This window comes from Podarcis filfolensis, assembly GCF_964270895.1.
Source record: "Podarcis filfolensis genome assembly, chromosome: 14".
NCBI classification, from domain to species: domain Eukaryota; kingdom Metazoa; phylum Chordata; class Lepidosauria; order Squamata; family Lacertidae; genus Podarcis; species Podarcis filfolensis.
Genome location: NC_139616.1, coordinates 37,682,471 through 37,706,612, shown reverse-complemented (window position 1 = coordinate 37,706,612; position 24,142 = coordinate 37,682,471). Strand labels below are relative to the sequence as shown.

General features: G+C 43.6%; 1 protein-coding gene across 8 annotated transcripts in view; it reads left to right on the top strand.

The window, feature by feature from the left end:
* Positions 1 to 24,142, top strand: part of SNX29 (sorting nexin 29) — a 213,430-nt gene that overhangs the window by 91,600 nt on the left and 97,688 nt on the right. For all 8 annotated transcript variants that reach the window (XM_083585054.1, XM_083585060.1, XM_083585057.1 and 5 more), the window contains 3 exons: positions 2,650 to 2,766; positions 12,372 to 12,427; positions 13,202 to 13,283. In XM_083585054.1, the coding sequence (XP_083441180.1) occupies positions 2,650 to 2,766; positions 12,372 to 12,427; positions 13,202 to 13,283 (255 nt within the window). The remainder of the gene's footprint in view (positions 1 to 2,649; positions 2,767 to 12,371; positions 12,428 to 13,201; positions 13,284 to 24,142) is intronic.

The window sequence follows — 24,142 nt, the reverse complement described above, 5'->3', positions numbered from 1 at the left end:
CATCTGGCCACTGTGAGAACAGGATGCTGGACTACACAGGGCTTTGGTCTGATCCAGTAGTCTGTTCTCGTGATCAGAAAGACTCACATGTGGCCTAGAGCAAAAACAAATTCCAAGTTTGAAAATGGCCTTCCTTTTCTTCTTTTCAAACGTTCAATCTGCATACAGTACATGAATTTAAGAACTGGGTGTCTGCTTTACACGTCCATGCCTGATTTTGAATTCTGAGGAAAGATTGGCATTCCTTATGGTCTAACAGGCACGATCATTTAATGCACCGTTAATAATAATGTTTCTCCATATGGTTTTATATTGATTAAATAACCTTCCTAGCTACATTCATAGGTTCAGGGTAGAACCATCATCCTGGGACTGTTATTCAGGCGGCAACTCGGGTGTGAATACATAATGCTCTAATTGTTAGCGTGGAATAAGTACACGCTTGATCTTATCTGAACAAGCTAGCACGGAGTAATTAACTAGGTTATCTTTAATTAAATCCAATGAGGCTGTGAAGCTACCCCCTGTAACAGAATTAAGTAGAACAGAAAAGCATAATGCAAATAGAAATGAATAATAATAATAAAAGGTTGGTGTCAAGGGAACACTGCAGCCTGGTCTGCATGACACAGAATTGTAAAATTAGAAGGGACCCAAAGAGGCATCTAGTGGTTACCAGATTTTTCAATGAATCCGGGGACACCCCCCCCCTGAAGCTGAGCAGCAACAGGGAGTCAGTAGTGGGGATGGTGAGGCAAAAAACCCTGGGCCCAACCACACATACATATTGTATAAAGGTGCAAAGCCCTTCTTTCGCACCTGTGAAACATAAATGCGCAGGGTTTTTTAAAAAACTGGGCAACGGCGCGCCACCTGCCCGTGACTCCCGAGGCTTCCCCAATCTCCTTCCCCCTTCCCCCTTTGTTTTGACAGATCAGGGGAGGCTTGGGAGTCACGGGCGGGCAGCCGTTGCCCAGGAGGGGCCAGCCTGGTAGTGCAGTTGGCTCTGGCTGGCTTCAGGAGCTGCTTGCTACTTGCTGCTGTGGCGCAGGAAAAATGACAGGCGCCACGGCAGCGAGCAGCTCTTGAAGCCAGCCTGAGCCAACTGCGCTACCAGGCTGCTGAAGCTGCTGCTGCCATATTTCCCAGGGACATTCCAGGGATGGAATTTGTCCAGGGACAGATGTGCAAGTCCGGGGACTGTCCCCGGGAATCAGGGACATCTGATAACCCTAATCTAGTCCAACCTCATGCAATGCAGGAATCACAGCCTAGGAAACCATGATCGACAGCCATCTAACCTCTGTTTTAAACCCCTTCCCCTTTAAGTAGAGTCCACCGCCTTCCAAAGAGCCATTGTAGCATCACCTTCTTCAGCTCAGCAGTCTGCTTTCAGGGGGTGGGGACCACACGCAGGAATGAGCCAAATATAGGAATGCAAGAGGCTGTCTTATACTGAGTCAGGCCACTGGCTCGCATTGCCTGCACTGACTGACAGCAGCCCTCCCGGGTTTCAAACAGCATCCTCTCGGATATCTATCTGGAAATGCTGGGAATTGAACTTGGGACCTTCAGGACAATGAAGCAGACACTCTGCTCCTGCGCTATGGTCCTCCTCCTCATGAGGACCACGTGGATGTGCAGGCTGCCAGGCAGGAAGGGCCATAGCTCAGTGATAGAGTGTCTGCCTTGCACACAGGAAATCCTGGGTTCAGTCCCTGGCATTTCTGGGTAAGGCTGGGAGAATCCCTACCTGAAGCCCCGAAGAGTCATCTGCTGGTTGGTGTAGACCAGGGGTCAGCAAACTTTTTCAGCAGGGGGCCGGTCCACTGTCCCTCAGACCTTGTGGGGGCCAGATTATATTTTTTGGGGGGAAATGAATGAATTCCTATGCCCCACAAATAACCCAGAGATGCATTTTAAATAAAAGGACACTTTCTACTCATGCAAAAACACGCTGATTCCTGGACCATCCGCAGGCCGGATTTAGAAGGCGATTGGGCCAGATCCGCCCCCCGGGCCTTAGTTTGCCTACCCATGGTGTAGATAGTACAGTGGTACCTTGGGTTACATACGCTTCAGGTTACATACGCTTCAGGCTACAGACTCTGCTAACCCAGAAATAGTACCTCGGGTTAAGTACTTTGCTTCAGGATGAGAACAGAAATCGTGCTCCGGCAGCACGGTGGCAGCGGGAGGCCCCATTAGCTAAAGTGGTGCTTCAGATTAAGAACAGACATCCGGAATGAATTAAGTACGTAACCAGAGGTACCATTGTACTGAGCTGGATGGACGCAGTAGTCTGACTTGATATAAGGCAGTTTCTACGTTCTTCTGCACTTTGTGGCTAGCAAGGAAAGAGCTCAGCCAGAAGCCCTGGTTTGGATGGTATACAATATTGGCTCATCTTTGTGCAGTAGCAAAAAAGGAAACGGGAGGGCTGTGAGCTCCTCTCCAGCAAACTTGCACATTCTCACTAAGCCATAGTACGGCTTATCGCGTTATATGGGAGCCTGGCCACTTTGTGCAGAATGTACTTACTCGATATCACACAGTATATTTGCTGCCCACTAACATCGTTTCTTTTGTTGACAATATAAAAATGAAGTGGCTTTCAAAAATAAATAAATGGTATTGCTTGTTTTCCAGGTGGCGGAGATGCACGGGGAACTGATAGAATTCAATGAGAGGCTGCACCGCGCTTTGATGGCTAAAGAAGCTCTTGTGACTCAGATGAGACAGGAACTCATTGATTTGAGAGGACCGGTAGGTTTTTTAAAAAAGAATATAATACGCATAGTAATCTTGATCTGTTTATCCAGACTGAAGTCCTAGAAAGGGCCTTTGAAGCTGAACATTGGAAGTTTCAGGATAGACAAAAGAATGTACTGCTAAACTGTTCAACTCACTCCTGCAGGAGGCAGTGGTGGCCACAAATTTGTTGAGACAAATTCCTGGAGGATGAAGCTGTTAATGGCTGCTATCCATCCCAGCTGTGTTCTTGCTTCCAGCATGTCTCTGAATACCAGTTGCTGGGAACTGCAAATGGAGAGGGTGCTGTTGTGCTCAGGTCCTGCTTCCATTGTGAAAAGAGAATGATGGAGTAGATGGGGCATTGGATATTTTCCTTAGAGATTCTTAAACAGAGGTTGGAAGGACCCACGTATTTACAAGAACACCTCTCCTGGTATGCCCCGTGGAGGACCTTAAGGTCCACAAATGACAACACTTTGGAGGTCCCAAGTCGCAAGGTGGTTAGATTGGTCTCCACTAGGGCCAGGGCCTTTTCAGTACTGGCCCCAACTTGGTGGAACACTCTGTCACAAGAGACAGAGCTGTTCCACATGGCCTTTGGTTTGGATTCTGTCTGACCCTTATGTTTCCCTCACCTTATGGTTTTGAACTATGGGCTACTATTAAAATAAGGCTGCATTTAAAATTGTATTTTAACCTGTATTTTATTTTTCTTTCCCCCCCTCCTATTACGTTTTTATTGTGATTTTACAGGTGTTAGCCACCCTGAGCCCGGCTCTGGCCGGGGAGGGCGGGGTATAAATAAACATTTCTTCTTCTTCTTCTCCTTCTTCTTCTTCTTCTTCTTCTTCTTCTTCTTCTTCTTCTTCTTCTTCTTCTTTATCTGTCAGGGATTCTTTAGCTGTATTTCTTGCATTGCAGGGGTTTTGACTAGATGACTCTTGGGTGTCCCTTCCAGCTTCACAGTTCTATAAAAATATTTATAAATGCGCAGATGCTCAAATGTGAGACTTTTATTTATATATACAAAAGTCGTTTCTTTGAACATTTGGCTTTATTTATCCAAGTAGAGGATAAGACATTTTGAAAGAGGTTAAAGATAAAGTAATCTGTGTCTAACAGATAATGTTGTATAAGCAGCTGTTAAAACAAGCGTTTGCTACCAGTTCCCAAATTTCTCAGCAAGGGCAGGAAAGGGGGAGGTGGAAAAATTAAAATAGCAGTGAGACACGTGGGTGTGGGAGGCTTTGATAACCACAGACAGCTTTCTCTTTCTAGGAATTTTTTCTATCTTCTCAATGGGGAACACAAATATATTTTGCTGGTGTTAATCTGGCGAGTGTGGCAGCAAAATCTGTTGAGCTGCCAGTTTTATTTACATCCGTAAGAATGCAAATACCCTGTACGCAAAGGAGATTGGGCAGCTGTGCTCACTCTTCTACAGTGAGTAATCTACAACACATCCGCGGTGATTAAAGTTTACAAAATTAGATGCCAAAATGCAGTCCATCCTACTTTGGCTAACACAAAACTTGAGATGGTCTGATCTGGTTTTGAGAAAAGGAAGAATATCAAAACTCGAATGGCCCAAGGCAAGCAAGAAATTGAAAACTGCCACAGGCAACTAAGACTGTTGCTTTAAAAAGCAAAGGTAATCATGTGGGTCCATAAAGGGTAGTGGGGCAGCCCTTCAAAATCCATAGCTGGGCAATAATTTTATTGGAAACAACCAGCATATCATAGGATATTGGCAATCTTCCTTGTTCTCCAGAACTCTTCATCAGGTACAACTTGGTAACTGTAGGACCAGGTTTTCAGCCTCTGCGCCAAGACAGAGATTGTAGACATAATAAATATTTGGTTGTTGTTGTTTAGTCGTTTAGTCATGTCCGACTCTTCGTGACCCCATGGACCAGAGCACGCCAGGCACTCCTGTCTTCCACTGCCTCCTGCAGTTTGGTCAAACTCATGTTGGTAGCTTTGAGAACACTGTCCAACCATCTCGTCTTCTGTCGTCCCCTTCTCCTTGTGCCCTCAATCTTTCCTAATATCAGGGTCTTTTCCAGGGAGTCTTCTCTTCTCATGAAGTGGCCAAAGCATTGGAGCCTCAGCTTCAGGATCTGTCCTTCCAGTGAGCACTCAGGGCTGATTTCCTTCAAAATGGATAGGTTTGATCTTCTTGCAGTCCATGGGACTCTCAAGAGTCTCTTCCAGTGCCCTAATTCAAAAGCATCAAATCTTCGGTGATCAGCCATCTTTATGGTCCAGCTCTCACCTCCATACATCACTACTGGGAAAACCATAGCTTTAACTACACAGACTCTTTGGTAGGTGCTGCAGTGGTGAAGTTTGCTCCCGCAAGATGTAGCGATGGCCACCAACCTGGGTGGTTTTAGAAGAGATTTGGGCAAATCTATGGCGGATTTAGGCTATCAGTGGCTATTTTCCACTGCCATTGTTCGAGGCAGTATGTGTCTGAATGATCATTGCTGGGGATTTTAAGGACTGAGAAGTACAGTACTCAGGTCCTGCTTGCTGGCTTCCCATAGGCATCTGTTTGGCCATTGTGAGAACAGGATGCTGGACTAGATGGGCAGTTGGCCTTACCCAGCAAGGCTCTTTTGGGGGTCTAAGGCCACACATCTATCTGAAGAAGGGTGCATGCACACGAAAGCTTATTCCTAGAATAAACTTAGTAGGTCTCTAAGGTGCTACTACACTATCTTTTATTTTGGCCACACACCTAGGTTTCCAAAATGAAGAAGCAACAGTTGCTAGACTGGAGAGGGGTGTCACCTGCGGAGGGGAATATATGGTTTGAGGAAAGTGGCAAGGGTCCAGCAGAGTCATGGGCTTTCATAAACAGTGTGAGAAATGCAAGCACTCCTACAGAATGGAACAGCAGGATAAAGAGGGTCTCAGAAAAGCCACCTGTAAAAATAGGTAACTTTGGCCATGCCAGAGCTTAACTTTGAAAGGTATTCTTTATTCATTCATTAATTTTGTGGAAAATGCATTTTTAAAGAAATGGGTCCCCCACTGCCATAGAAAAATATAGTAGTGGTAAATTTTCCATTACAGAAAACGCTCAGCGCTATACGGATTCTGTCTTATTTCATTCATCTTCATAGCCATCACCTGTGTTAAGAAATGGGACATTTCTGCCTGATTTCTTGATGTAGTTGCAAACCAATCTCCCAACATTTGGTATTTTGTACATTTAGTCAGGATGTCTTCAAGAGGAGAACTAGTGTGGATGGGGGAGCAGATATCATTATAAATAAGATTATGACAAGGAGATGGTGTCCTTTGCAACAGACTCCTGTCCTTTTGAAGCCATATAAAATAATTAGGTGGCAGAATTCTTTATTATGTGCTTCACAAATACATTGGCATGGACTAGAGTTTAATTGCGGTACTGCTAACTATAAATTTTGGAACGAAATCTTAAGGGCAAGTTAAACTTAATGGTACATCCAATGGTGGATTTTGTAAGCAGAATAGCTCTGTTTAATTTCGTCGTAGTCTAGCTGAACATTGGGCATCAAATTTGCTTACTGAGTGTACTTTGACCCCCAGTCTTGCCTGTGAAATATCATTTCTTGACTGTCAGTAAGTAGGGAAACCTAGACTGCAGGTAAAACAAACAAATTGTGCGATCAGGATAAATTCGGCAAATGCTGTCGGTTTGCTATGCAGGTTGCTTAGCTACTGCTCACAAAATGTCATCCTTTATAACAGTGTTAGAAATAATATAATCATTAATAAATGCAAGGTATGAGAAAAAACATTGTAATTATTACATTATTATTATTAAATGTGCAAAAATATTATTATTATTATTATTATTATTATTATTATTATTAAAAATAATATTATTAGCTACCTTTCAGGATACAAATCCTTCTAAAGTGGCATATAAGTAAAATCAAAATACACGAATAAACATGATCTACTTATAAGTAGCCACCAGGATCCTTCTTACTGGGGAGCTGGTGGTAGATGGCATGTTGCGAGTGGCAGGGAAATAGGGGGCAAGTGGCTGGAGCAGGAAGAGGGATTTTGAGTCTGTGTTCCTTTGGTTTCTGTTCTCTCCGCTTAGTGTGGTCATAAAGGTAAAGGGACCCCTGACCATTAGGTCCAGTCGTGACCGACTCTGGGGTTGCGGCGCTCATCTTGCTCTATGGGCCGAGGGAGCCGGCGTACAGCTTCCGGGTCATGTGGCCAGCATGACTAAGCCGCTTCTGGCGAACCAGAGCAGCGCATGGAAACGCCGTTTGCCTTCCCGCCGGAGCGGTACCTATTTATCTACTTGCACTTTGACGTGCTTTCGAACTGCTAGGTGGGCAGGAGCTGGGACCAAGCAACGGGAGCTCACCCCGTCGCGGGGATTCGAACCGCCAACCTTCTGATCGGCAAGTCCTAGGCTCTGTGGTTTAACCCACAGCGCCACCCATGTCCCTGGTCATTATATAAACCGGGGTTAACCCCCCCCTTTTTGGGGGCTGTGGGCATGTTTTGATTTTTGAGCAAGTGTCATGGATACCGTCTTCTCTGGTCACTTCTCTGCCGTTCCTCTAAATTAGCCCCCCAAAAAAGCCAGAAGAAGAGAGTATTTGGGTGTGCATAAATAGGTACAGGTTTCACCTGCATCCAGTGGAATTAATCCGAGCTTTGAAGAGACCATAGATATGAAAGAGGAAGCATGATAGAGCGTTGCACTTCCAACTTCCTCCTTCAGCTCTTTGCCCTTTTCAAGAGGGCCAAGGATTCCCCATACCTGGGACACAAGGACCTGTCTCAGGACCAAGCTAGATAATACGTTAGTATATTTCTGTGCCATTTAATGCAAGCAATTTCATTTCACATAAATTGCCAGCGGGAGCCCTCTGCCCCAGCATCGGACCCCCTACTATTGGATGGGGACGAGGGGGGCTGTAATCCTTTGTCTCTCACAGTGGTCCCAATTGGGAACTTATCACCGACATTTGCAATTTTGCTTGGGGGGCGGGAAGACCCCCTGTTGAACAAAATGAGAATTTCCCTCCAGCGCAAACCGTGTATAATACACGGACCCATTTAGGCCAGTACAGTGGTACCTCGGGTTACATACGCTTCAGGTTACATAGGCTTCAGTTTACAGACTCCGCTAACCCAGAAATAGTTCTTCAGGTTAAGAACTTTGCTTCAGGATGAGAACAGAAATCGTGCTCTGGCGGCGTGGCAGCAGCAGGAGGCCCCATTAGCTAAAGTGGTGCTTCAGGTTAAGAACAGTTTCAGATTAAGAACGGACCTCCGGAACGAATTAAGTACTTAACCTAAGGTACCACTGTAATGTCTACTTCAGTGATGGCCAAACTTGGCCCTCCAGCTGTTATGGGATTAGAATTCCCATCATCCCTGACCACTGGTCCTGTTAGCTAAGGATGATGGGCGTTGTAGTCCCAAAACAGCTGGTGCTCTCCATTCCCCCCTGCCCCCCCCGTAGCAAAATGTCTTTAAAGCATCAGATGATAAATGCCAAAAGTCTCCAGCTGAAATAATGTTGTTTAATCACTTCATTCCTCCTAGTCATCAAAGTACCCTTAGCTTCAAATGCATTTTTAAATATGTCCAGCTTTGGAGAAATGTGGAATAATAAGCACTCTCCATCAATACAACATATTTAAGCTATTCATAGCTGAAGGGAAGGGAATGTAAAGTGTAAGATTCCCTCTGTCCCTTTATATTCATCATGGAGTGAAGCAGCTAGATATTAAAAAATCTGGTTCAGTTTCCAGGTTGTGCTAGAGCTGTAAATATAGAAAAGCGGTAATATAAATGAAAAGTACCAGGAATACTCTTTTATGAAAGAGAGGGGGGCATAGCAGGTTGGCTATCTATCTACTGTGGTTTTGCCTCCTCTTAGCAAATTTGTGTTCACTTTTTCTACCCAGACTTTCTTTTTGAAAGAGCAACTCTAAACTAAATGCCCGCGTTTAATACTGCCTCCGAATTCCTAGGCCATAATGATGTGAAGTGTTTGCGAGTTATTCTGCGTCAGCTGGTGCAAAATGAAGGGAATATATTGAAATGTGTATGCAAGATGTATTTCTGTTGTAAGTAACCTGGTACTTAATTGCTGCTGATTAATCACCCTTCAAGAAAATTGAGTATAATTTGCTGCAAAGAGGTATTTAAGTGATTTCTGCGCAACAGTTGCAGGGAAACTTTTGGACCATTCAAAACTAGTGCTAAGCTTAAAGACACATACGGATCTTTCCCTTTCCTAGGTAGAGAACGGAGCTTGTTCTTCCTCCCAGTGAGCCTCACTCCCTTTTCTTTCAACCTTTTTCTTCTTCTGCTTCTCCACTTTCTGTGCTGTTGTTTTTAAAATTATTCTGTCCCCTGCTGAACCACAATGGTGTTGTAAGACATGAATCGATGGCAGAGAGGTACAGTGGTTAGAATTTCAGAACTAGGACTTGGGAGACCATGGTTCAAATTCCCACTCAGCCACGATTCTGACTGACCCGAGTGACAGTTAAAACTTTTTAAGAATCGTCACTGTTGAAAACATTCTTAAAGCAGTTACACTTAAAAGCTTTCTCTTGAAAGCTTTTAAGAACAGTCCTGTTTATGAACAATTCGGTTTACGAACTCTGCAAAACCGGAAGTAGTGTTCTGGGTTGCGAACCTTACCTTGGTCTACAAACGGAAACTGATCAGTGGAAGGGCAGCGGCAGTGGGAGGCCTCTTTAGGGAAAGCTCACCTCGTTTTAAGAACGGATTTGGTTTAAGAACAGACCTCAGGAACGGATTAAGTTTGTAAACTGAAGTACCACTGTAATGAAGGAGACAGATACACCTCGCCATGGTGGGCATCTTACATATGGGGAACTGCCACTGAGAAGCTTCTATCATGATGGGTCAGTAGCATCCTAGCTGCTCCCAGAGGTAGCATCACCAATTGAGGCCTCACCTGCCAGTTGTAGGGACCGAGAGGGTTAATATTGGAGATTTCCTCTTTTAAAAGCTGTGTAATAACATTTGCATCATCTTCCAAGAAAACGGTAGCTCTGGCAATGAAGTGGCTAAGAGGGAGAGAGGTGATGTCCCCAGTTTGTGTGGGGCCTTAGAGAGGCATGAACAGTCTATATGGCTTTAGGTAAACTGCCATCCCTCAGCCCCAGGGCTCCTTCCCAGCCAGTGTGCATTATGAAGTTAATGACTTGCCTTTTTAAGTATTCATAGGGCAAGGTTTCCCAGACTTGGGTCTCCAGCTGTTGTTGGACTAAAACTCCCATCACCCCTAGCTAGCAGGACCAGTGGTCAGGGACGATGGGAACTGTAGTCCAAAAACAGCTGGAGACCCAAGTTTGAGAAAGCCTTCTTAGGGTATGTTCTCTGAATACTGTTCAACATGCTATATGAATGCTGGTTTATGATAATAAATAATTGGTAAAATATTCTGAACAATACCTTTATAATCTCATAGCAAATGGGTGTTGATCAGTAGATTGTTGTTCAGCGCTGTTCACCTGCATCACTGCAGTTTTTCAAGGCAGAATTTTTGTTCATTGTGATTTTTGGCCCCTTTCCATGGTTGCCGCACAACACAGAGGAAAATATGTACATCTAAAATCACATTGCATTAGCATAATGACTTAGGCTTCCTCCAGAACTCTTGCAAATGACTTCCTCATTGAAGTCAGGAAAGGTGCATTGAAAGTGAGTCTGTATGCGCAGTGAAGATCTTACCGTGAGTTATTTCTCCCTGTTGTTCCTTTGTGATTGCTGCTACTTACGAATGTACCCCTGCGGGGCTGAAATTGAGGTACAATAATGGGAATCGGGACGTTAGTTTTCAATGGATGACTTTAATGTCCAATTGCATCTGCAGCAGATGTGCTAGGGGTCTCGCTTGATGATGATGATCCCATCTGGTGTTTCTGCCACCACGCTGAATTAATCAGCAAATAGTATATTACCATGCATCCTTAATATTAGACCTGTTCTTCCTGGAGAAGCTACAGCACACACACACCCCTGATGTAGGTTCAGTCACATGCGATACTGCCCTGTAGCACACTTTCTGGATGGGTTGGTGGTGCTGTTTTTCATGTACTTGCCACAGGACATCAGTGGCAGAAATCCCAGTGAGCTTGGGATAGGTTTTTAAAATCATGCCCCCCTCCCCATTTTAAGGTCAGCTGCAGTGATCATTCAGTTTGCAACTTAAGGGTTAATGTTAAAGCCAACCAGCCAAGAGAGAGATGGGTGGAGGTGTTGCTTAGTAACCGGTCAGAGGGGCATGATGTTCAGTGAGGGAATACTCTACCCTCATTGGCTGTTGAGTTCTGAGGGAGTTTTCTTCTGTGTTTAGTTGTATATATCTTCCTGAAACGAAAAAGGCCTGTCCTAAGGAAGACACAACCCCTCCGTTCCGTGTATGTAATATTTCAGTCTTGGCCACAGTAGCCATCCCCATTACATGTCATCCATGGGGGCTTAGTGGAGGGTCAGATTGGACCACAAGGAAGGGGGCGGGAATGTTAGACAACTTGCTGTGGAAGATTGTGCTCTTAGAGCTGCATTAGCGCCAATCACAATTATCTAAATGTCTCTTGCAAAGGTTAGATGCTTCATGAATAATTCCTTCAGCTCCCTAACCTGAAACTCCTCTAGGTAAAATAATCAGCAACTTTTGATGGCAGAGATAATGGGGGCATAATTACATCAGAAGGTACTGCATTTTAAAGGACACCGATTTAAAGGTCGCCTGGTGCTAGAGTTACTGATGTCCAAAATGCAGCTGTGTGGTGCTTGCTTTGAAGGTTATTATTGTGCATGCTAAAAAATCTAGGCACTTTCTTTTTTTTTTTTTAAATCTGATTCTAAAAATCAGAAGGATAATTAAGTATCAACTCATATAGAATATGGTGCTTATTTCTTAGGTAACTGTGCTTGGAATTTGTCAGAAGAGTTAATTAGATGTGAGGATGTGTCTCCCGAATTGGCACCCCACAAGAGGAATATCTCCCCCCCAGTATACAAATTTAAATTGTTTTATCAAAACCCAATTTCTTTAATCAGGTAACATCACTAGTGCAAATGTGTTAATTGAGGTTCTTCAGAAAGCTTTCTCCTTGCAGGAAAAGAAAGAAAGAAACTGAGTTAAAAGGCTACCCAGTCAGGAAGACAGATTGCAGTGAACCCCGTCTAGTGATAAAACAGATGTGAGACCTTTAAGACCATGTGATTTATTAGTTTTATTTTTTTAATGTTTGTATCCTCTGGGTGATGTACATGGAGTTCTTCCAGTTTATTTTCACAACAGCCCTGTCCAGTGATAGGTTGGGTAAGAGGTGAGAAACTTTATTTAAGCATCTGTCTTCCATTATTCTATATATATATAAAGTTTAAAGTGGTGTGAGAAGTAACATACAAAATTCCAAAAGTGTTACCCAGACTTCTGTTCTGATAGCGGCCACTGGGGTGGAAAGTGACATTCCTCCTATTGCTTTTAGATATTCATCTTTGGGAATGTCCAGTCCCATATCTCTGCGCTTTGAGTCAACCAGATAGGCAATACCGTTGCTTAAACACAATTTAATCCTCTCTTCTTTCAACTGCAGGTTCCCGGAGATCTGAGCCAAACATCTGAGGACCAGAGCTTGTCCGATTTTGAAATGTAAGTTGGTAGAAGGTTTGAGACTTGATCTGACCTCTTTGCAGTGGCTCCGAGGGAAGAAATAATGAAATAATGAATCAAATTCTTATATGTGAGGATATCCACGGCCTGCAGTATAACTAATGCACAGTTTATTTGCAATATTATCCCACGTATCCCTTTTGAGGGGGCAGGTTGGCAAATAATACAACCACCCACTAGGCCCTAAAGGTAAAGGGGCCCCTGACCATTAGGTCCAGTCGTGGCTGACTTTGGGGTTGTGGCGCTCATCTCACTTTATTGGCCGAGGGAGCCAGCGTACAGCTTCCAGGTCATGTGGCCAGCATGACTAAGCTGCTTCTGGCGAACTAGAGCAGCGCACGGAAATGCCGTTTACCTTCCCGCCAGAGCGGTACCTATTTATCTACTTGCACTTTGTGCTTTCGAACTGCTAGGTTGGCAGGAGCAGGGACCAAGCAACGGGAACTCACCCCCTTGAGGGGATTTGAACCGCCAACCTTCTGATCGGCAAGTCCTAGGATCTGTGGTTTAACCCACATAACTACCCATTAGGTCCTGCTTACAGCTTATTATAGGTGTGGGGGAACCTGTGGCCTTCTGGACATTTCTGGACTACAACTCCCATCATCCCTGTCTGTCATACTGGCTGGAACTGATGAGTGTTTGAGTCCCAACAGCACCTGGAGAACCACAGGCTCCCCACTTCTGGTTTACTACATTGTACCTTGTTTCAGGATTGCACATACAGAGAGCTTTGTGGCTCTTTTTCCTCAGATCTAATCGAGCTCTTATAAACGTCTGGATCCCCTCAGTCTTCCTGCGTGGGAAAGCAACCAACGCATTTCATGTCTACCAGGTAAGTTTCATGACTTTTAAGGGATCTCTCTCTTTTTTTAGGGTGGTGGTGGATTCCATTGAACTCTTCCAAGTATTTTACTAAAGTGTCTTCAATCATTCATAGGCCTGATAATCGCTGAAATGTCTCAGCTTTGATTTACATTGATATGGTTCTTTGGTTATGTAGAGTGCAGTTGTATGCCAGTATGTAAGAAAGTTGTGATGCTTTAATGTCATTAATAAGTATGTTACATTTGGAACAGCAAAATTTCTTGCTTGGGGTGGAGTTCTAAATGCATGCGAAGATTAATTAAAGTGTGACGGATTGTAACAGAGATCCTGGCTTTCTTCTCATGCTCTGATTTGATGTTTTAAATATTATTCTTCATAATAATTTCTTAGATCTTATTAATGTGTAAGATTTGTTTCTTTGATGTGTAGCTAACAGCAAGTGACTGTAGTACAATGGACATTTATCTAATGCCATTGATAAATGTACCATTACCAATGAATATACTTGGGAGTACATTTGGCTTCTTAACTTTCTGCTTGTTCTTCCTCTTCTTAAGCCATTTCCTCTTCTCCTTTGATGTTGCAACACAAATGGGCAACCCTGAGATCTAGACAGCTAAGGGAGATTGTGGAATTTGAAGGGGGAGTAGAATTCAGAAGTCCCACAAGTAACTTTTGCAAAATTAAACTACTAACGCAAAGCCGTGAGCTTTCTAGTAAAGCTTTGATTGTTTGTATATAAATAGATTCCAATTCTGAGCTTATATCCCATAGGTTGGTTCATAGGAAGATTGTTGAGGGTCTTTGTGGACCATTTAATTATTTTTTCTGTCTGCCACAGTAATTATAATGTGCTGTGCTGTATGATTGCTACATCTGTTGTTTCTTTTCTTATGTTGTGTTTTGGTGTATTACAAATTTGAATTCCACAGGACAGAATTCAGAATTGAATTCCATAGATTTCTGTAGAATTCAGATTGTAAGTGTTCTTTAGACACACCATGGACCACCTGAAGGAAGCCTGCAAACCACAGACCATAGTTCGGGAACCCCTGGCCTAAATGATCTTACAGATCTGAATATGGGATGGGTGGTCTTTATGGTTGCTTGGTCCTGAGTTGTTCAGGGCTTTGAACATGGCCTAGTAGCTAGTGCAGTTCTCTCAGCCCAGGTGTCATTTGTGCACACCCAAGTTGCTTCACTCAACAAGATTGGTGTCATGGAATGCTTGGATGCAGAGGAATGGTAGGAGGCTCAAGCTGGGGAATTTCCAGGGGAAGAAGACTCAGAGCCTGGGGATTGGTGGTGGGATGGTGATGAGTGGTCAGAAGGAGAAGATGGACCAGACTGGGAGGAGGAGGTGTCAGAAGCTGAAGAGATCCCTACTTTTCCATCCAAAGCCACTGAATCTGGTGAAAGGGGAGGGCCTCCAGACTCAGCTCCAGCACTTCCGTCTCCTCCTCACCATTCGCCTCAGCCTGCCAACTAGACCTGAACTTGATGGCATCTTGGAATGGATGGCATAGAATTTTGAAGCTCTCTTATGTATTCACTACATTTATATCCCACCCTTCCTCCCAATGGAGCCTCCCAAATGGGCTTCTGGCATTTTATAATTTTTTTAAAAAACTGTGTTTAGGGTATAAACTGCCTAGTTTTGTAGATTTAAAAAAAAAAAGCTATTTATGGTCATTCTTAAGCAATCCGGTTGGAGCCGTTCTCTTATCTGTTTGACATTTTCTTTTTCTTTCTCCAAAATTATTATTTTCAAAGGGAATGATCTCGTGTGTGTGTGTGTACACACGAGAGGGAGAGAGAGAGAGAGAGAGAGAGAGAGAGAGAGAGAGAGAGAGAGAGAGAGAGAGAGTCATTGCATTGGTGCCTGGTTCGAAATTCAAACAATGGATAGCAAGTATTCTGTGCGTAAAAATCCTGAACTGTTCTCACCTCTGTTTTACATAATCAGAAATGCTTGGTGAGAAATGCTAAAAATAAGTCCCAATTGTAATGTGTCTGAGGAAAAAAACACCTGTCCAAATTGGTCCCTAGTGCTTTCCAAAAGGAGTGATGTATTAATAGTATTACCTAAGGAATTCTTTTTCCTTTTCTTTAATACAGGTTCTTTCTTGAGAAATTATTTCTATGGATATAGAAAGAGTTGTACGAAGTATTTCCTTGAGTTACAAACTAGGTTTTCCCACAACTGTCCTTTTGTAAGCTTACTTTGTGTCCCATTATATCTACAGTCGTACCTCGCAAGTTGAATGCCTTGCGAGACGAACGTTTTGGCTCCCGAATGCCGCAAACCTGGAAGTGTTTGTTCCGGTTTGTGAATGTTCTTTGGAACCTGAACACCCATTGTGGCTTCCGCAGCTTCTAATTGGCCACAGGAGTTTCCTGCAGCCAATCAGAAGCCCCACCTTGGTTCCCGAACGTTTTGGAAGTCAAACAGACTTCCGGAATGGATTCTGTTCATCTTCCTATGTACCACTGTAGTAGGTTTGGAATGCTGTACATCAGGGGCAGCCAACATGGTGCTCTCCAGATGTTGAGGGACTGTAGCTCCCATCAGTGTTAGAAACTGCGGTATGAAAGCTAGGAGCTAAATGGCACAACAATGGAATGTCTAGGTGCACTTTTTTAAGAAGAAGAATACAAAGCTGGAAACGAATGAGCTGTAACTAAAATATTATGTTCATTTTTCACATGGTCTAGTCTTTCCCCTGCCCACCCCCCTAATACTCTTCAGAGGGTCTCTTCTCCAGTCTTCAGAGAGTAGCTGGAAGTGGGGAAACAGAAAAAGGTCCTCCTTTCCTTCCACTCTGCAGTTTTAAACTGAAGTCTTAAGCGCAGTACTGCGCCCAGAGCTCAGAAACTGCTCGCGCTAATTGCGTTCCCTGTCGCAAAAAGCACCTAGAACAATGGGAGTTTCGAACCCTGGCTCGCATCATCAACATGAGGAAAAACATGAAGAGGAAAGAGGAAAACAAGCAGCTTGAAGGGAGACAATGCGGGAAGGGAGGAGTCAAATGGAAGCTGATGGAGTTAGTCCCATTGTCCCTTCTCCCCATCTGTTGTGGCCCAGGTGGAATGGCTGCTGTCCCACAGAACTATAGCATTACGGGCTGCTGAGTAGGAAAGTGGTGCGAAAATGACTTGCAGACTTCTCCCATTTTGCCAAGCCACGAGGTAGATCCGTGCAGGCCACCCACCAGAAAAAGCTTGAGTAGAACTTTTAAATCTTGTCTGTATGAACACATTGGAAACAAACATTCATATAAACGTATCAAAATAATTGATGCAAAAGGAAGCACTGCTTTGGTTGTAAAGCTCTTCTTGTTACTGTTCAAAGTTGAGAGAGAGAGAGAGAGATTATCGCCAACATACAATTCAGACAAAGACACTAATCCCAGGGTGTATAAGCAGTTATTATTTTGGTAGCACTTCCTATTAAAAGGTGACAGTAATCTTATCGTAGTTGAGATTTAGAATGCTGCATACCATGCTACCAGGAAAAATCCATCTTGTAGGATGAACGCCTCTTTCTGGTCTGCAGAGCGCCTTGCGCATTCATCACGATAAATAATAACGTGCGGAAAAGTCTCCCCAAACACCAGTCTCTTTTGTCTTTTTTTTTTGCAATGTATTTTATTTTGTTGGTGTTTTCGTAGGCAAAGCATATGTGCCAGCGTATAATATTGCATCACAGTTTTCTCCCTTTTTACTGTGCAGAATCCCATTAAGCGCACGTGTCTTGCCAAGCTGCCATTTTTGGATCACTGCAAAGAAAAATGCTTCTTCCTCCATTTCATGTACAGGCCCAGGGATCAGCATTTGGAAAGTTCACTTTAAAAGGGAATTGTTTCCTGTTCCAGTTCATCTCCTCCCCTCCCCCCAATAAGGAATCAATTCCAGTTCCAGTTTCGCCACCTCCGAAAAAAAGGAAGCCATTCTGTTCTAATTCAATTCACGATTCATTCACAAGGGCCTCAGCATATATATTTTTCACCTTTCAGAATTTTACAAGCTGCTCTGCTAAAGTATAATGAGAAGACTACAAAGGCATCAAAACGCACAATGTAATGTGAACAATTGTTTTGTTTATCCCCCCCCCCCACAATTATAACCTTTAGGCTTAAGCAGCAGTGCCATTTTTCAGATAGGTAAAAATGGTAAATGTAGTAACCACAATCAAATCAAGCAGTTAAGTGCAATGAAACCTCTCCCTCTGTGTGTGTTTCTAAGCTGCCTGCCCTGTTTTTATTTCCTTCTACCCACCCTGGAATTGACAGTGTTTGTGGGGTTTGTGTTAGAGCTTTGGCACACCACAGAAAAGCTATGTGAATTTTTTTGGGGAAGGAATGGCTAAGTTTTATTTGGCTCTAACCTCTAGATGGTGATAGTTACTAGCAACCTATTTGTGTTCCTGCAGCAACAAAATGATTCTTGTGGACATGTCTGTGATTCTCGTCTGTCCCATTTGCTTCTGACTCAGGTTTTTACCTCCTCCACAAATCTCTTTCGCAGACGCCGCAGTAAATCTAATAGTCCCCTACGGTGGGCAGCTGTTGGCATATCAAACATTGATAAATTATTGGGAATATAAACCCTGTCAGAAAGATGATTCGAGGGATGTTTGTTTACACAGTAATTGCAGCAGTAGAGCTGTATGAGTATGGTAGTCTTTTTCTTTTTCTTTTTTCTTTTTACAAAATTATTTTACAACCCAAAATGCTATTGTTGGAAAGAGAGTAACCACCAGTCTGGATGCATGTTTATCTGATCAGCGCAGTGGCTGGCTTAAATCTACATATTTGAATGCAGGAATCAGAGAGACATTATTGTACAAACATTAATATCAGCTCTCAGAAAGAGTGATTACGTATGTATCGATCAAGGATGTGGATAAGGCACTTGGACTGGTTTGGGTGACTACCTGAGCTCTGGAAACTTGTCCCTGCTGGCTGAAAACATCCAGCAGGGAGGAGACAGCTGTCTGGGCCAGGGACATGCCTCTTTACAAGAGTGACTGGATCTTGCCAGTTTGAAGGAGGCAGTGATAAGATTGCTGCTTAAGAAACCACCCCTAGTTTCTGAATATCTTAAGTACAGTAATTACTGTCCAGTTGCCAACCTCCCTTTTTTTGGGGGGGGGGGAGGTGTTAAGGTTCTTCAGTGGTGGTCACTGACCAGATCCAGGTGTTCTTGCAGGAGACTGGTTTTCTAGACCCATTTTCAATTGGGGTTTTGGCCTGGCTTTGGCCCTAGTCACCTTATATCAGGGGTCAGCAAACTTTTTCAGCAGGGGGCCGGTCCACTGTCCCTCAGACCTTGTGGGGGGCCAGACTATATTTTGGAGAAAAAAAAATGAATGAATTCCTATGCCCTACAAATAACCCAGAGATGCATTTTAAATAAAAGGACACATTCTACTCATGTAAAAACACACTGATTCCCGAACTGTCTGTGGCCCGGATTTAGAAGGCGATTGGGCCAGATCCAGCCCCCGGGCCTTAGTTTGCCTTCCCATGCCTTATATGATGACCTCTTTTGGGAGAAAGACAGGGACAATGTGTCCCTGTTAATCCTCTTTGACCTTTTGGTAGCTTTCAATACCATCAACTACTGCATCCTCCTCGAGAGGCTATCCGAGTTGTGGGTGGGCAGAACTGCTTTGCAGTGGTTCCCGTCCTACTCGGATGGTCGTCTTCCGCTTGGGGAGTGTTTTTCGGCACTATGGGCCCTTCTCCTATGAGGGAGGTACAGAGGGTGGCAGCATTAAAACAGATTTTTTCAGTGCTGGCTCCCCGACTGCTGAATGCTATCAGCAGAGAGATGTGCCTGGCACAATCATTATCATCTTTTAGGCACCCGGCAAAAGATGTGCCTGTTGAACGCAGGCATTTGGCTCTTAATTGGGGTCTTGTGGTGCAATGATTCTGGACACAGCTCAGTTAGCTAGAGGATGGGGCTGATAATGCCAAGGTTGCAGCTTTGATCCCCGCATGGGACAGCTGAATGGATATTCCTTTATTGCAAGTGGTTGGACTAGAAAATCCTCAGGGTCTCTTCTGACTCTATGATTCTATGACACCATAGCTGGCCTGTATTGGTGTTCATCTTTTAGCTGGGTTGGGTAGGGTGTGTCCTTTTTAAGTTATTGCAGGTGCTTTTAATCAGTAATGCTCTTTAACCTCTTTGGTGTATTTTAAATGTTGCATTACGTATGCTTTTTATCATTGCTAAATCTCTTTGAGACATTTTATGTGGTAAGTGACAAATGATAATACAGTGGTACCTCTGGTTGCGAACGGGATCCGTTCTGGAGGGCCGTTCGCAACCTGCAAAGAACGCAACCTGCGTCTGCACGTCTTCGCACGCACGGGTCGCGATTCGCCACTTCTGCGCATGCACGTGATGTCATTTTGCACGTCTGCGCATGCGCAAGCGGCAAAACCCGGAAGTAATCCTTTCCGGTACTTCTGGATCATCGTGGGACACAACCTGAAAATGCTCAACCTGAAGCAAACGTAACATGAGGTATATCTATAGTCAGTACTAATGTTAGATAGTGGTCCCCTTTGCATATTGACCTAGCAGCACTGTTTGTTGAAAAATGAATGCTTTCCTTTTCCTTTTCTGATACAATTATAAATAAAATTTTAAAATCAAAGACAAAAATGGAGGCTAAAAAGAATCTCTCCTCAATTTAAGCACCCCTCCATTAAGAACAATTACATCTAATTCTTATAATAGCTATAGCATAGTGCAACTCTAATATCTTTGTACTTCAGTTGTATTACACTGGATAGTAACATCTATTTTGCAATTTTGCAAAAGGTGCCTAAGGCCACTTTGATTCTGGGAAAGCGGAAAGATGCCATCCGTGTATAATAGAACTGTTAATTTCTTGTCCATGAGGCTAACTGCAAAAAAGCAACTCCCTTGCAGCTTTTTAACCACATAATTAACATATAAATTAAATAACGGAGGATTGAGAATACAACCCTATCAAATGCATGGAGAGGCAAAAGAAGAATCAGTTAACAAATCATTCGGGCCCATTCTGACTTTTAGTTCTGTTTTTGAGGATAAATCCTTGTGTGTGAGATCTTTACTTATTGTATGCAGAACAGAGGATGGATCCGCAAACACTTAATTTAAAAAGGTACTTTGGTGGTGCATGGATCGCTTGTAGCATATTCCTGCATAAAACCAAAAGAGTGATCGATTGTAGATTACTCCTCTAGTAGAACTTGCTTCCTCTTCTAATACATGATTAGCACCAGCCCACTCTTCAAGTCAATTTAGAACAAAATGGGCACAAATATTTTGTTACTACATTGATTTAAACACATGGTGAGTGTAGTTATGTCAGAGCCACCAATGCCTAGATTCACCACCCTCCTGTTCTGATATATTTCTCCTGTACAAATGCTTGCTGTAATGGAAAAATAGTGCCAGAATAACCCAAACATTAAAATAAAGACCTGTAATCAAAATATGCAGTAAAACAAACAACAGTAAGATTATTTATCGTTGTTCCCCCTCATCCGAATGGATTGCAAGATGTGTGCAAAGTACAAAGATGTACAATTGCATGAAAAACACAATAAATATAAAACCCTTTTAAAGAACAGGCGCAACTGAAACAACTGCTAAAACCCTCAAAGCAGGCTATCCACCTTAAACCAGCTAACACACACTAAAACCCTTAGATATTTGGGCAAACTGGTAAGTCTTCAGTGGGCACCGGGATGACAGAAATGTTGGCACTGCACCAAGCATCCGTCTGAGGCAGGCTTGGGCAAACTCGGCCCTCCAGGTGTTTTGGGACTACAACTCCCATCATCCCTGACCACTGGTCCTGTTAGCTAGGGATGATGGGAGTTGTAGTCCGAAAACATCTGGAGGGCCGAGTTTGCCTATGCCTGGCCTAAGGGGAAGGCATTCCAGAAGCAACCCCATTGCAAAGAAGGTTTTCTCCCATTGAAACATAGCACAGCCCATCTGAAGGTGGACTATCAAGAAGAGGCTCCTCCACAGCTCTTAAGACCTAGGCAGGGAGGGATGGTCCTTCAAGGATATGCATCCCAAGCCATTTAGGGCTTCATAGGTAAGCATCGGCGTGTTGTGATAGGCCGCCAGCGCGATTCCTTCAGAATCGATGTGACCTGAATCCATCCAGCTGTAACAGATAATTTTCTGGCAGCCACAATCTACTCTAGTTGGCCATCTCCAAGGGAAGCCCCATGTACAGCACATTGAAGTTCCAACACAATTGGACAGGCAGGAGGTTATCAGACTGTGTGTCATCGTAGCCAGGCTATCTCTGAGTGGTATGATTTTGGTTGGAGTCCCTCCTCAAAAAAGACATTTCCCACCACTATAAGCCATTTGCCACTCATTTTGCTAAAGCTTCTGCTTACAGTTCCAAGCGTTGTTTTACCCATGTATATTACTTTTAATCATCTTTTATTATCATTTTTTTAAAAAATGCTCAGAAATTACTATGCATGCAATCTGTATGCTATTGTTAAAATATGGCTTTGTTGAAATGAATGTTTATTCTTTATAATTAATCCTGTATCTCTGCCAAAGTAATGAGAGGGAGACAGAGAGCTTCTCACATCTCAACTGACACGGTCCATTGTTCCATTTGTTCTTCCTTAGTCCCAAATGATTACTACAGATTTTTTTTTGTTATTATTTTAAAAAAAACCAGATCATTTTCAAAGAGCTCATAAATGCAGCCTCGCAGCTGTGTCAAAATGTAAATTGCATCTGGGTTTTTTTTTTTTTTTTGGTGCTGCTTTTAGAGAGTTCACCTTGGGTTTTTTCTGCTGCTGCAGTCAAAATCTGTGTTCTTTGGGGAAAATCAGAAGATGCATCTGCTTCCTTTATTTGGCTATGCTCTGTTGTATTTATTTTTGGCGTTCCAATCACTTCATAAAAGAAGAATCCTAATTGGATTGTGTCGTGTTATCTTTGTGAGGGGAAAGGAAGAGCAAATTAGATGGGCAGGCTTTCCTTTCGAATGGTATTTGATGTCGGGAAGGAGCTTTTTCCCACCTCAGATTGACTAGAGACCCTAGAGATTTTGTCTCTCTACACTCCCAGCCCTTTAGCTACTTATATGTAGTAGTAAAGATGCCAGAAACTTCTTCCTCTTCCACAACTTCTCCCTAGGCATGTGCAGTTGTTGTTTTTTTTAAAAAAAGAGTAGAGTGCATGAAAAGTAATTGAATTAAAGAACTCTGGCGATGGGATGGTTCCCGAGGGTCATCTAGTCCAACCCTCTGCAATGCAGAAATCACAGCTAAGGGTTTCCTGACAGGTGACCATCCAACTGTTGTTTAAATGCCTCCAATGAAGGGAACCCCACCAACTTTTCGTAGCCCCGCAAGAAAGAAGGGCTTTTTTGCTGGCTAGGGTCAGTTGTAATCCTTCTAACCTCCTTTGGGGTAGGTTTGCGGGTATGGCAGAAGGAGATAGGATATGCCCATGTGACGCCCACCTGGTGGAAACTCTAGCTCACATGGCCCTTAAATGTGAAATATATGATGATCTCTGCCAACAATTCATAGACCACCTATGTATCCCAATATGGAAACCAGAGACAGAGGTTATACTCTTCTTATTGCAGGGGAGAGATCAAGAGCTCACCAAGACAGTAGCTAAGTTCCTCTACAGTGGTACCTCGGGTTACATACGCTTCAGGTTACATACGCTTCAGGTTACAGACTCTGCTAACCCAGAAATAGTACCTCGGGTTAAGAACTTTGCTTCAGGATGGGAACATAAATCGTGCTCTGGCAGCGCAGCAGCAGCGGCAGGCCCCATTAGCTAAAGTGGTGCTTCAGGTTAAGAACAATTTCAGGTTAAGAACGGACCTCCGGGACAAATTAAGTTCTTAACCCGAGGTACCACTGTATTTGATTTTCTGCCACCGAAGTACGCTACAGGACCCTGCCCTTGCTAGAGACCCATAGAGGTGAAATCGATTGCTCGCCGCTTCTTCCCTTTGGCAAATGACTGTACTGTTGAAATGGCGACGAGATCGCATTGGCCTGTTTATTTTGAATGTTTGTAAGTGATGCCAATAAAGGTTTGATGATGATGAACTTTTCGTAGGGAAGGTTCCAGTCCAGACAGCAAGCTGTTTATAGCCCTTTGGGAAGGGCCATGGGTGGAGCAGGATCAATCCAGAGCCCGAGAGAACTCCCTTACCCAGGAAATGAGAAGGATAGCCGAAGGATTTGGTGTGTTGGGAACTCATGTGCCTCTCCCAAATCGATTGATTGATGTTACACATTTTTTTGCATTTATATCCCTCCTTTTTCTCCAAGGGGCTCGAGGTGGCATGCATGGTTCTCCCCCTCATTTATTCCCTACAGCAACCCTGTGAGGTAGGCTTCGGCTGAGAAGCAGGACTGACCCTCACTCAGTGAACTTTGTGGCCAAGTGGGGATTTGAACCCTTGACTCCCAGGTCTTAGTCACCCCAAATCCTACATGGAGGTTGAAGGGCTGACATTTAAATCTATCTCTCTTTCTAGCAGCTTAGAACTGCCACATAATGAAGTTTTAAAAGGTGGTCTTCTGGCCGATGGTGTATGACATGGGTAGGCAAACTAAGGCCTGGGGGCCGGATCTGGCCCAATCACCTAAATCCGGCCCACGGATGGTCCGGGAATCAGTGTGCTGTCACATGAGTAGAATGTGTCCTTTTAATTAAAATGCATCTCTGGGTTATTTGTGGAGCCTGCCTGGTGTTTTTACGTGAGTAGAATGCGTGCTTTTATTTAAAATTCATCTCTGAGTTATTTGTGGGGCATACGAATTCGTTCATCCCCCCCCCCCAAAA